The sequence below is a fragment of the Trifolium pratense genome, linkage group LG1, assembly GCF_020283565.1.
Source record: "Trifolium pratense cultivar HEN17-A07 linkage group LG1, ARS_RC_1.1, whole genome shotgun sequence".
NCBI lineage: Eukaryota > Viridiplantae > Streptophyta > Magnoliopsida > Fabales > Fabaceae > Trifolium > Trifolium pratense.
The window spans coordinates 46,202,353-46,215,872 of record NC_060059.1 but is presented as its reverse complement, the minus strand read 5'-3'; the positions used below and the strand labels follow the sequence as shown (position 1 = coordinate 46,215,872).

The 13,520-nt window shown below is 35.0% G+C and overlaps 1 protein-coding gene across 1 annotated transcript; it reads right to left on the bottom strand.

Moving 5' to 3' along the window:
* Positions 1 to 1,949: 1,949 nt before the first annotated feature.
* On the bottom strand, positions 1,950 to 4,954 carry LOC123895156 (the record flags this gene model as incomplete). Its single annotated transcript, XM_045945384.1, has 2 exons — positions 1,950 to 2,639; positions 3,833 to 4,954. Coding segments are annotated over 2 exons (1,812 nt in total), but the record flags the coding sequence as incomplete, so codon positions are not given.
* Positions 4,955 to 13,520: the final 8,566 nt, after the last annotated feature.

Genomic DNA, 13,520 nt, shown 5'->3' with positions numbered 1-13,520 from the left:
AGCACATAATCATTGGATTTCTTATAGAGAAGTCCAAGATTAGTTGTTCCTTTCAGATACCTAAAGATTCTCTTTACAGCTGTAAGATGAGATTCTCTAGGATCTGACTGGAATCTTGCACATAAGCAAACACTGAATAAAATATCTGGTCTAGAGGCTGTCAGATAGAGTAAAGAACCAATCATACCTCTGTAGATCTTTTGATCTACCTTTCCTTCATCATCTGACTTGCCCATGTTGGTAGTTGGATGCATAGGAGTATTCATTATCTTGCAGTCATCTAAATTGAATTTCTTCAGAAGTTCTTTAGTGTATTTTGATTGATGAACATAAGTTCCTTCCTTCTTCTGATTGATTTGAATTCCAAGAAAGAACTTCAACTCTCCCATCATGCTCATTTCAAATTCATCCTGCATTATCTTAGAAAAACTCTTGCACAAAGCAGCATTAGTTGAACCAAAAATAATATCATCAACATAAATTTGAATGATTAAGATGTCTTCTTTGGTTGTTTTTCTAAAGAGTGTGCAGTCAACCTTTCCTTTCTCAAAACCTTTTTCAAGAAGGAAATTACTGAGTCTGTCATACCAAGCTCTTGGAGCTTGTTTCAGACCATACAGTGATTTCTTCAGTTTAAAAACATGTTCAGGGTTTGAGACATCTTCAAAACCAGGAGGTTGCTTAACATACACTTCTTCAGAAATAAAACCATTTAAGAAGGCACTTTTAACATCCATTTGATATAAGGTTATTCCATGATTAACAGCATAAGATAGAAGTAACCTGATTGCTTCAAGTCTAGCAACTGGTGCAAAGGTTTCAGTATAGTCAATCCCCTCTTGTTGACTATAACCTTGTGCAACCAATCTAGCCTTGTTCCTTACCACTTCACCTTGTTCATTCAGCTTGTTTCTGAATACCCATTTTGTTCCAATAATGTTCTTATGTGAAGGCTTAGGCACTAGAGTCCACACATCATTCCTTTGAAATTGATTCAGCTCTTCTTGCATTGCTACAATCCAAGCATCATCTTTCAGAGCTTCATCAATCTTTGAAGGTTCCATCATTGAGATAAGACCAACTAATGATTCCTCATTTCTCAGTTGAGATCTTGTTTTCCTTGGACTATCCTTGTTGCCTAAGATCAGTTCCTCTGGATGTGATGATTTGTATTTGAAAGTATTTCTTGGGGGATCATTATCTTCAGACTCATCAACATCAGGTTCAGCAGATACTTCAGTACTTGGTTGTTCAGAGTCTGTAGGAACTATTGTGTTCAGAGGTTCTTCAGAGAATGGATGTTCTGAGTAGTTTGGAATATCTGAATATTGATCCTCTGATACCTGAAATCTAGACAAACCTTCCACAAGCTCTGACACTTGGTCAGGCTCTTTGTCATCAAATTTGACATGCATACTTTCTTCCACAGTATGTGTTTCAGAAATATACAGTCTGTATGCTTTTGAGCGTTCAGAGTATCCTATAAAGATACCCTTGTAACCTCTAGCATCAAATTTCTTTAGATGGACTTTGTTATTTAAGATGTAACACGTACATCCAAACTGATGAAAATAAGAAATATCAGGTTTTCTTCCTTTGAACAATTCATAAGCAGTTTTGTTCAACTTAGATCTGATATAGATTCTATTTTGAACATAACATGCTGTGTTTACAGCTTCTGCCCATAAAAACTTTGCTACATTTGTTTCATGCATCATGGTTCTGGCCATTTCTTGCAGAGTTCTATTCTTCCTTTCTACAACCCCATTTTGTTGAGGAGTTCTAGGAGAAGAGAATTCATGCAGAATGCCAAATTTTTCACAAAAGTTTTCAAAAGGTTCATTTTCAAATTCTCCACCATGATCACTTCTAACTTTTAAAATAGTGTAGCCTTTTTCATTTTGAATTTGTTTGCAGAAGATGCTAAACTCATCATAAGCTTCATCTTTTGTTCTTAGGAATTTTACCCAAGTCCATCTACTGTAATCATCAACAATCACTAATCCATACTTCTTTCCATTGATTGAAGCAGTGTTAACTGGTCCAAAAAGATCAATGTGAAGAAGTTCCAATGGTCTTGAGGTAGAGACAATGTTCTTAGGTTTAAAAGATGACTTTGTAATCTTTCCTTTTTGACATGAACCACAAAGTGTGTTTGAGTGATATTTAATTTTAGGTAAACCTCTGACAAGGTCAAGCTTACTAAGCTTAGAGATTAACCTCCAGTTAGCATGGCCTAACCTCTTATGCCAGATCCATTTTTCTTCACTCAAGGTCAAAAGACACATCACTTTTTGTTCATTCAAATCAGAAAGATTAATTTTATAAACATTGTTCTTTCTCAGACCTTTGAATATCATGGAGTTATCAGATTGTTTAGACACAGTACATGATTCCTTATTAAAGACAACTACATAACCATTGTCGCAAAATTGACTTATGCTCAATAGATTATGCTTAAGTCCATCAACTAACCAAACATCATTAATAGATAGGGAGGAATTACCTACTGTACCTGTACCTATTATCTTTCCTTTCTGATTTCCTCCAAAACCAACAGAACCTCCTTCTTTCATAGTCAGCTTAGAAAATAGTTGTTTATCACCAGTCATGTGCCTTGAACACCCACTATCCAGATACCATGAATGATTCATGATACTTCTTTGAGTGACAGGCTGTATGAGAAACAACTTTAATCACTACGGTGGAACTCTTTATCACAGTTAATGATAAAGTCATCCCAATATTCTTCCTCTTCATTGATCAAGTTCTGATTGTTCACTTGAGAACTTGTCAGCCATTGGTCAAGGACATAAGCCCTTCTTCCTTTGCATAGAACTTGTTTCCAAACTCTAGGTAGGACATATCCTTTCCTAGTTGGTAAATCTGAATGATACATAATTTCAGCTTTTGGTACCCATCTTCTGGGTCCACGCTTGTTAGTCCACAAATGCTTACTGTGTTGTTGAGTGTGAGAGAAAGGTTTTGGTTTGGAATAATAACTCTTTTGAAAATGTTTCTTAGTTTGAGTTCTGTTATTATTCCAGGACTTGGATTGTTTATGCTCCCAGAGTTTGTATTTATCACCAGTCCATTGATTTGACTGATTATACTTACTGACTTTAGAATCATAAATAACCTTAGTCCTATGTTGCCTCTGAGGTTTGAGGTTTGACTTTCTTTTAAAAACTTCTGAGCCTTTAGGTTGACTCTTCTCATGAACTGGAGTTCCTCTGGTTCCAGAAGTTGAAGCCTCAGATTTTGAAACTTTCAGAACATCTGAACTAATACTGTCAAGTTCTGAACAGCTTTTATCTTCTGAGCTTTTCTTCCCAGATCCTGAGGAACTTGGTTCCTCTGAGTTGTCATTTCCCAAATCTCTCAGATTATTATCCTCATCTTCCAGAGTACCAAATTTCTTTCCTTCTTCACTCTGAGGTACAACATAGTAAACCCAAGATTTTCCAACCTTTTTGGGATAGGTCTTTAGCTTTGAATATGTTCTACCATATTCATAGCCAAGTCCTTCTCCTCTATGTCTCATGACATTATAAACAAGATTGGCAGCTTTGCTCTTACCAAGGTTGAGATGCACAAACTGTTGAAGAGCCATTTCTTGCTCATCAGTAGGTTTGTGACACACAGCACAACACTTTTCAAGATCATTTACTCTATTCAGAGTTTCTTGATATAGACCTTGAAAATGTTCTGCTTGTTCAGTCAGAGTGTTAAGGTTTTCTTGTAAAACTTTTTGTTTACTTAACACTCTGAGATGTTTCTCAATGACCTTGTTAAGTGCAGTTATGAGTTGAGATTTAGAGCAGTCAGAAAATACCTCATCAGTTACTTCTGAGTCTGATTCTGATTCATCGTCTGAGTCTACATCTGAGTCAGTTGAAGCCATCAGGGCTAGATTTGCTTCTTCTTCTTCCTCAACTTCTTCCTCAGATGATAGCTCTTCAAAGGTAGCCATCAGACTCTTTCTCAATTTACTCTTGAATTGTTGCTTCTTTGAGCTGTATCTTTTGCTTTTGTCTTTAGCAGACATTTCTGGACAATCAGCAATAAAGTGTCCAGGCTTCTTACAGTTGAAGCAATTCTTCTGATCATCCTTTTTGCTGACAAAATTTCTGGAGCTGTTACCTCCTCTGAAATTTCTTTTGTTAAATCTGTTCCATTGCTGAAACTTGGTGAATAAAGCAAACTCATCCTCATTCATCTCATCCTCTTGACCATCAGCAGAAGATTCTTCTTCAATATCAAGAAGCTGAGTCTTAAGAGCCTTAGAAGTAGTCTTAGTTGACTGTAAAGCCACTGACTTAGACTTCTTCTTAGTTTCTGAGTCAGCATCCAGAACCATCTCATGGCTTCTGAGATTGCTTATCAGAGCTTCAAGACTCAGAGTCTTGAGATTTTGAGCTTCCTCTATTGCAGTGACCTTAGGTCTCCAAGCAATAGGAAGACTTCTCAGAATCTTCTGAACATGGTCATAGGTTGAATAACTTCTCTTAAGAGCTTTAAGACCAGATACAAGGATTTGAAACCTTGTAAACATAGTCTCAATGTTTTCATCTTGTTGCATAGTGAAAAGTTCATATTGCCTTATCAAAAGACTAGCTTTAGCCTCTTGAACCTTTTCATTACCATCATAGGTAGCACACATAGAATCAAAGATAGATTTAGCAGTAGACTTGTTCTCTATTCTGACATAATCCTCATGTCTAATAGCACCAACAACAATGTCCTTTACTCTATGATGTTTTGTGTAGATTTTTAGGTTAGCTGGTGTGAGTAACTTTCTATTCTCCATGGACAACCTACCATGTTCATTCAAGTTTTCAAAAGTTACTCCCAACTCAACCAAATCCCACAACTCATGATCAATAGCAGTAATATTGCTATACAGTCTCTCTTTCCACCATTCAAATAATGAAGCATCACCATTGAATATAGGGGCTTTTCTATTGCCACTATGTTCATGTGATTCATTACTTAAGTAGTCATAACCAAAAGCATTTCTAGGACCACCACCAGCACCACTGGCCTCACCTTCACCAGTAGTTCTAGTACTACTATCATCTCCTCCAGACATAGTGTTCTCACAAGATCTTTACTGTCTCACTGTTAAGTGAAAGTAACAGACCAGGTGCTCTGATGCCAATTGAAGGTGTGAAAACACAAGAAGGGGGGGGGTTGAATTGTGTTTTAGCTAAGTTAAAACTTTTTCAAGTTCTTAACTCAACTACGTTCGCAGCGGATAAATAACACAAATAATAACAAGAGAGAGAGAGAAAAACACACAAGCAGTTTATACTGGTTCCTCTCACAAAACGAGAGTAGTCCAGTCCCCTTGCACTTCCAAGGGAGTTCACTATAATCACACAAGATTACACCTGCTCAAGCACACAAGCAAGAGACTTCACAACTATGCTCAAGCACACAAGCTTAAGACTTCACACTTAAACACACAAGTTTAAGTCTCACACTTAAGCACACAAGCTTAAGTTACACACGTAACAATAAAGTATATAAAAATATACAAGTGCTCTTAGATGAACCTAAAGAGAGCAAATACAAATAGTACAGAGTATTTGGCTAAAGTGCAAAAACACTTGAGAAAGGTTCAGAGCTTGTATATCACAGAGTTCAGAGTTTGTTCAGCGCACGTTCAATTCTTGATAATTGTTTTATATATGTATATAGTTGCAGCTGATCCTTCTAGTATATATACCACTAGAAAAGAGTCGTTGCAAAAAGGAGCCGTTGGAGTTGATAACCTTTTGTCTTCAAGCAGTCTGTCTTGATGCAGTTTGGTTGTATCCAAAACTAAGAAAGAGTTTCAGTTACTTTGACTACTGCAGAGAAGACTTTCCTTATTCAGCTAACAAAACTGAAGACCCACGTTCTCAGGTTAGGACAGACAAAACAGAGGTAGCTGAACTGATCAGGCTTGAAAGGTCCTTTTCTCCATTGGTAGAAGAGTTGACTGGTGAAAGGAATCTTTCACAGCTTTCAAAGAGATCTTCAGAGGTTGATGAAGCTTGTAGACAGACAAGAAGTTCTGAAGTCTTCATCCTCTGAATGTTGAATCTTCTGAAGTCCAACATCTTCTGAGCGCTTGTGAACTTCTGAGTTCACATCCTCTGAACTTCACTCAGAGCTTATATGATGCTTATATCTGCGCACTTAAAATAAATTTTTAGTCCTTCCAATTGTTTATTAATACTTTGTTATCATCAAAACCTTTATAGATTTAGGGGCAAACATTTTTAAATCAATTTTGTTCCAACACTAAGTGATTATCATATGTTTGGTAAATGCATGGCATTCATAAATTCATGCATTATTTAGGGATATCAGACTTGTCTGATAAAGAAGGATATTGGACTTGTCCAATAAAGAAGAATATCAATGGTAAGTTCCTTGATAAAGAAGATGGTACCACATGCATTAGTCGTGTCTAGGTTGGCATGACATTGAATGTTTGGCATTAGTCGCATTTGAGTAAATGTGCAATTATGTGTTATGTGTTATGTGAGTTCTTTGTGTTGTCCGAAACGACGTGAAACTATCTGGTTGTGTATTTGTGAGTATGTGTTATCTGGTGTATTACCTATTGAGGCATGTGTGTGAGTTAGTAATACGTGATAGGTTGAATATAGGTGTGTTTCTATATTCGTATGTATGTGATTATGTTTACTAACTCTCTACCTATTTGTTATGTGCTGGACCTTTGGGGGTTCAGGTATTCAGGTCGAGGTTTCGATCGAGCTTTAGCTGTAGATCGTTTTGGTGTGGAGCACTTTTGGTGAGGAGCTAGTGTAGGCTACCTTTGTATAGTTTAGTTTGGTTGTGATGTATATTAGTGCTCTGGTATTTTGTAACATCGAGTCGGGGATCGTTTGTATTCCGTCGTATATCGATGCGAACATCTTAACTTATGTTTTATGCTAATGAATTATCTTTTGAACTATTATGTTCATTGCTTTGAAAATCCTTTATTTAAAATGTTTTCCGCTGCGACGTTTCGTGTCATGTGCACGATCATTTTGAAAATGTTTTTCCGTAGCGCTCCGGCTACTTATCTTTAAAAAGTTTTTAAGATCACGTTTTTGAGGGTAGTTAGTTCGGGGTGTTACAATAGTGGTATCAGAGCAGGTCGGTTCATGTGAGCCATTAGGATTTTCTTTCTCTTGTATGAAGCATGTGTTGGGTACACTGTTAATACATTCTAACGTCGAGTTGTGATTCGTTCAGGAATCATGGCTGCTGCTAGGACCAACGCTCAGATTGCACAAGCTTTGACTGCTTTGACTACATTGGTGGTAAGTGATAATGACCCGGGAAGGGATAGTGAGAAAAGATTGGAAAGGTTTATGTCGCATAAACCGACTCTGTTTACCGGAGGCTATAACCCGGAGGGGGCTATCAAGTGGTTAGATGAGGTTGAGATCATCTTTGAAGCAATGTGTTGTTCTGAGGAGAACAAGACTACTTTGGGAACTTATGCCCTTAGAGAGGAGGCAATCGTTTGGTGGAGGAATGTGAGACTCAGGATTGGAGTGGACGGTGTTGCTATCGTTTGGGAAACTTTCAAAAGGGAATTTTTAAGGAAGTAGTTTCCGGCTGATGTGAAGAATAAGAAAGTGATCGAGTTCATGGAGCTCAAGCAAGGAAATTTATCGGTCGCCGAGTATTCGACTAAGTTTGAAGCTTTGTGTGTGTTTAGTCCACACTACAACACGGTGGAAGCCGAAGAGGATAAGTGTGTCAAGTTCGAGAGTGGACTTCGTCCGGATATCAAGCTTTTGATTGGATTTTCTGAAATCAGGGATTTTCCGACCCTTATGACCAAGGCAAGGATTTGTGATGAAGATAGCAAAGCTAAGACCAACTACTATAAGGTTCTGAATGATAGGAAAGGAAAAGGTTTGGATCGCGGTAAGCCGTATGAGAACAAGGGCAATGGAAGTGGAAAGAAGAAGCAAGGAAGTGGAAGTTGTTACAAATGTGGAGAGCGGGGTCATATGTCATATGATTGCCCGAGGAAAAGCGACAAGTGTTTCAATTGTGGACAGTTTGGGCACAAGGCCAATGCTTGTCGGGTGAAAGTGTTTTGTTTCAATTGTGGCGAGGAAGGTCACAAGAGTCCGGTATGCAAGAAATCGAAGATGCCGCGTTGAGGGTTCGTTCTCTGTTTTACCTCTTAGGTAATTTCGAGGGCGAAATTCTTTTAAGGGGGGTAGAGTTGTAACGACCCGATTTTTTAGTAAATCGATATTTTATATATTTGCATATATTTTGGGTTAGAGTTAAATATTTATTTACGCGACGTATAATTATTTATCGCGAACATAAGTTTGTGAGCGAAACCTTTGCCATGTTAGTGGGCTTGGGCGTGTGATAGGGCTTAATGGGCCTAAGCCATTGGGCTTGGTTCATGACCAATAGGAAGTGGTTTAAGTAGCAAGTCAAACTAAGGAATAGTATCACAATTCATTTTTTCATGAGAAGTTAGAGTTTGTGAGCTTAGAAGCAAGAGCAAACCCTAGGAGAGCAAGAAGAAGAACACGAGCAAGGAGAAGAGATTTAGAGGCCAAGAATCATCATTCAATCCAAGGTGAGAGTGGTTAAGCATAAGCTTGGGTGATCCAAGAGAGGGGAGGTGTCTAGCCTCCATTCCCAAACTCTCTCACCCAATTTCTTTGGGTTTTGGGTGAAGTTTCTTTATCATAAACATGTCTTTTCATCTTAGTATGCTTAATGAACATCTAGGAGGGAATATGTATATGTTTTATGATGGTTTTGCATGTTTATGTAACTTTGCTTATTTTGCAAGAAATTGACATGATTTTGATTGTTTGATGTATTTGGATGTTTGGAAGGGATGATTAATGTTCCTTGATACCATATATGCTTGAATTAGCTGTTTATAAGAATTTATAACATGTCTAGATGTATTTTTGAGTGGATTTAAGGTTAAACCGCCTTATTGAAACTCAAGAACAGATATTTTTCTGGTGTAGTTCGCTAAGCGACCAGGAGTTCGCTGTAGCGAACATGTTCGCTGAAGCTCGCCAATGCTCGCCATGAGCAGGTGACTTCCTGGTGAGGTTCGCCATGTCTCGCTAAGCCCTCGCTTAGCGAAGGCCTCTGCGACAGCAATTTTTATTGATGTTTGTAAGTGTAATTAGGCACTTGTATCATGGTTTAAGGGTATCCTTACATGATTGTTGATACATGTTTAATAATTGTGTTGTGTGATGGCATTTATATAAAATGTCAAAGAAGTATATGTATTTTGTATATCGGGTTGTCCGATAAAGAAGAATATCAGTTTGTCTGATAAAGAAGTTTAATGGATTATGTTATCCATGTAGTGAGCAGTAGCTTCGTGCTAAGTGATTATCATATGTTTGGTAAATGAATGGCATTCATAAATTCATGCATTATTTAGGGATATCAGACTTGTCTGATAAAGAAGGATATTGGACTTGTCCAATAAAGAAGAATATCAATGGTAAGTTCCTTGATAAAGAAGATGGTACCACATGCATTAGTCGTGTCTAGGTTGGCATGACATTGAATGTTTGGCATTAGTCGCATTTGAGTAAATGTGCAATTATGTGTTATGTGTTATGTGAGTTCTTTGTGTTGTCCGAAACGACGTGAAACTATCTGGTTGTGTATTTGTGAGTATGTGTTATCTGGTGTATTACCTATTGAGGCATGTGTGTGAGTTAGTAATACGTGATAGGTTGAATATAGGTGCGTTTCTATATTCGTATGTATGTGATTATGTTTACTAACTCTCTACCTATTTGTTATGTGATGGACCTTTGGGGGTTCAGGTATTCAGGTCGAGGTTTCGATTGAGCTTTAGCTGTAGATCGTTTTGGTGTGGAGCACTTTTGGTGAGGAGCTAGTGTAGGCTACCTTTGTATAGTTTAGTTTGGTTGTGATGTATATTAGTGCTCTGGTATTTTGTAACATCGAGTCGGGGATCGTTTGTATTCCGTCGTATATCGATGCGAACATCTTAACTTATGTTTTATGCTAATGAATTATCTTTTGAACTATTATGTTCATTGCTTTGAAAATCCTTTATTTAAAATGTTTTCCGCTGCGACGTTTCGTGTCATGTGCACGATCGTTTTGAAAATGTTTTTCCGTAGCGCTCCGGCTACTTATCTTTAAAAAGTTTTTAAGATCACGTTTTTGAGGGTAGTTAGTTCGGGGTGTTACAGACAACTTAATTAATATATAAATAAAAGAATAAGCCCCGTAGAAATCACAAAAAAGAAAAGTTTTCATATTAATATATGGGTATTTTATAGGTTCCGTAGATGTTATAAAAGAACGGACAAACGTATTAATATGAGTAAAAAACACAGGTCCCGCATAAACCACACAAAAAATCAGGTTATTGTATATTAATATAAGTTCACAAAAAATAGTTAAAAATTGGAAATTTTATTAAGGCTTAACTACACATTTGGTCCCTTACGTTTATTTTAGGTTTCAATTTAGTCCCTTACGTTTAAAAAGTATCAATTTGGTCCCTTACGTTTATTTTAGGTTTCAAGTTAGTCATTTCCGTTAGTTTTGTCACTAACACTGTTTGAACAGTACACGTGTCAGCGTGTCCAAGTGCCACGTGTCAGTCCACATATGCAAATTGACTGCCACATGTGACAAAATTGACGGAAATGACTAACTTGAAACCTAAAATAAATGTAAGGGACCAAATTGATACTTTTTAAACGTAAGAGACCAAATTGAAACCAAAAATAAACATAAGGGACCAAATGTATAGTTAAGCCTTTTATTAATAAGTGTAAAAACATAGGCCCTGCGTACGTGTATGATATAAACCGTTGTTGTTTTGTTTGGCGCACCTTGTGCCAATGAGGACTCATTATTAATAATAAAATTCATTTTAGTTTGTTCAAAAAAAAAACACAGGCACCGCAGAAATCACACAAAAGATTATATCCTTCTGTTAATGCATGAGTATAAATATATGTCAAGAATAAGCAATCTTATTAATATATTAATAAAAATATATGTCTCGTAAAAATGAACAAAATAATTAGGTCCTTTTGTATTAATATTTGATCTAGTATAATCCGCAAAATTATAAAAAAATAAACAACTTTATTAATACTCCCTCCGGTCCTTTTTATAAGGAACACTTTGGGAAAAAAATTTGGTCCTTTTTATAAGAAACTTTGACCAATTTTCAAATGGTTTAAATGTTCAATTTCACTTATGCCCTTATTTATTATGAGTGAGAATTTAAAAATAAGTAAGTTAGTTGAATAAAAAATAATTAAATAAGGGTATACATGGAATAAATTTAAATTTATAAGAGTATTAAATGAAAATAATCATGTTAAATGTGTTTCCTTGGTATGTGCAATTTTTTCAAAGTGTTTCTTATAAAAAGGACCGGAGGGAGTATATGATTAAAATTATAAGTCTCGTAGAAATGACAAAAAAAAAAGTTTATCTTATTAATTCATGTGTATAAATATATTTAGGTCCTACATAAATTATTAAAGAACATGAAATTATTAATAAGAGAAAAAACATATGCCACACTTTTTGCTTTTTCATAGCCGCCCCACAACAGCAACATAGTAAACCCTACTCTTTGCTTTTTATTCTTGTTCATCTTCCAAAGAGGGGTGATTTTGGATCAATTTTTATCTAAAATCACCCCCTTTTGATTGTTTTATATTTTTTTATTTAAATAAGTGATTTTCACACATTCTTATGTTTTATTTGAGTTTTCTTTTGTTATTCTTGTCTGATGTTGTTTTAATCCCGTCTTAGTGCAGAGTTTTTTGTCTTGAGTTCGCGTCTTGGTACGGTGTTCAGTTTAATTCTGTTGTAGTACGATGTTTGTTTTGTTCAGGTTTGCAGATTTGCTCCGATACAGATTCAGTGCAGATTCACACGTACTCTACTTACTTGAATAAATGAATATTGTTTGTTGTTAGTCTAAAAAAAAAGGAAAAACATAGGTCCCGTAGAATTCACATGAAAGATTATGTCCCCATATTAATATATGACTATAACTCGTAAAATTATAAAAAAAAATAAACAATTTTACTAATATATGAGTAAAAAATAAGACCCGTAGATATATCCAAAAAAATTAGGTTCCCGTATTAATATGAATATAACCCGTAAAATTATTAAAAAAAATAGGCAACATAATATTTTAGTCCTTTTTTTTATCCAATAATTTTCTTCCGCATAGAAAAATCTCATAAGAACGAAAGTCATATCTTTCTTGTTATATCTTTCTTGTGTGATTTGTTTATGGTTTTGTTTCTCTGACTCTTTGTAAACTTTTGTAGTCTACCTCGGTACGTCTTGTGTTGGGGAGGTTGTCTATGTTAATATATCTCATTTTGGTTTGTTAAAAAAAAATATTAGTCCTTATATCAACAACAAAAAATCTTTCAAAAAAAAAACTTCTAAAAAATGTCATTTATTTTTCAACTATTTTCAACTTTGTATTTAATTTTTACTGTTTTTTTTAACTAAATATATCATTCACGCGCAACTGTAGAGAATAATTCTCTTGAGGTAACTGACAATTTTTATTGTTTTTGTCTCACCATTTTTTTTACGGGACTTTTTCAGTTTTTCTCTCATCATATTCTAGTATTAAATTAATTAAATTTATTGAGTTGAACTACAAATTGAAAATTAACTTAATTAAATATTGGATTGAAGTCCATAAATCAAGTTGAGTGAATCTAAAATAACAAAACATAAATAATAAATGATAAAATTACACTAAAGAAAATGTTGGACTCAAATAAAATATCATAAATAAATGGAAACAACACCATATACCTCTATATTGTAAAAAAAAAACCATACATTTGTTCTACTAATTTTTTTCAATAAAGACACAAAATAACCCTAAATTGATTATGTGTCAAAAAATGAAAAAGGGGTAAATTGGAAATTTCATATGTATGTTCTTTTCTTATATAGTAGATAAATGATAAAATTACACTAAAGAAAATGTTGGACTCAAATAAAATATCATAAATAAATGGAAACAACACCATATACCTCTATATTGTAAAAAAAAAAACCATACATTTGTTCTACTAATTTTTTTCAATAAAGACACAAAATAACCCTGAATTGATTATGTGTCAAAAAATGAAAAAGGGGTAAATTGGAAATTTCATATGTATGTTCTTTTCTTATATAGTAGATTATTATGTCTCAAAAAATGAAAAAGGGGCAAATTGGTGATTTTATATGCATCTTCTTTTCATATATTGTAGATATAAAGTGAGGTAATTTAATTTGAATTTGGGTTACATACAAAAAATTGGATTTTTAGATAAAAAGAAAAAAATTGTGGGAGAAGTAACAAATAAAGTGGAGTTTTGTGGTTACAATTGGGCATTTAACTCATATTGGTTCCAAAAATATAACAAATTAATTCATATGGCTTAGTGGTAAATATAATAAGAAATGTAACT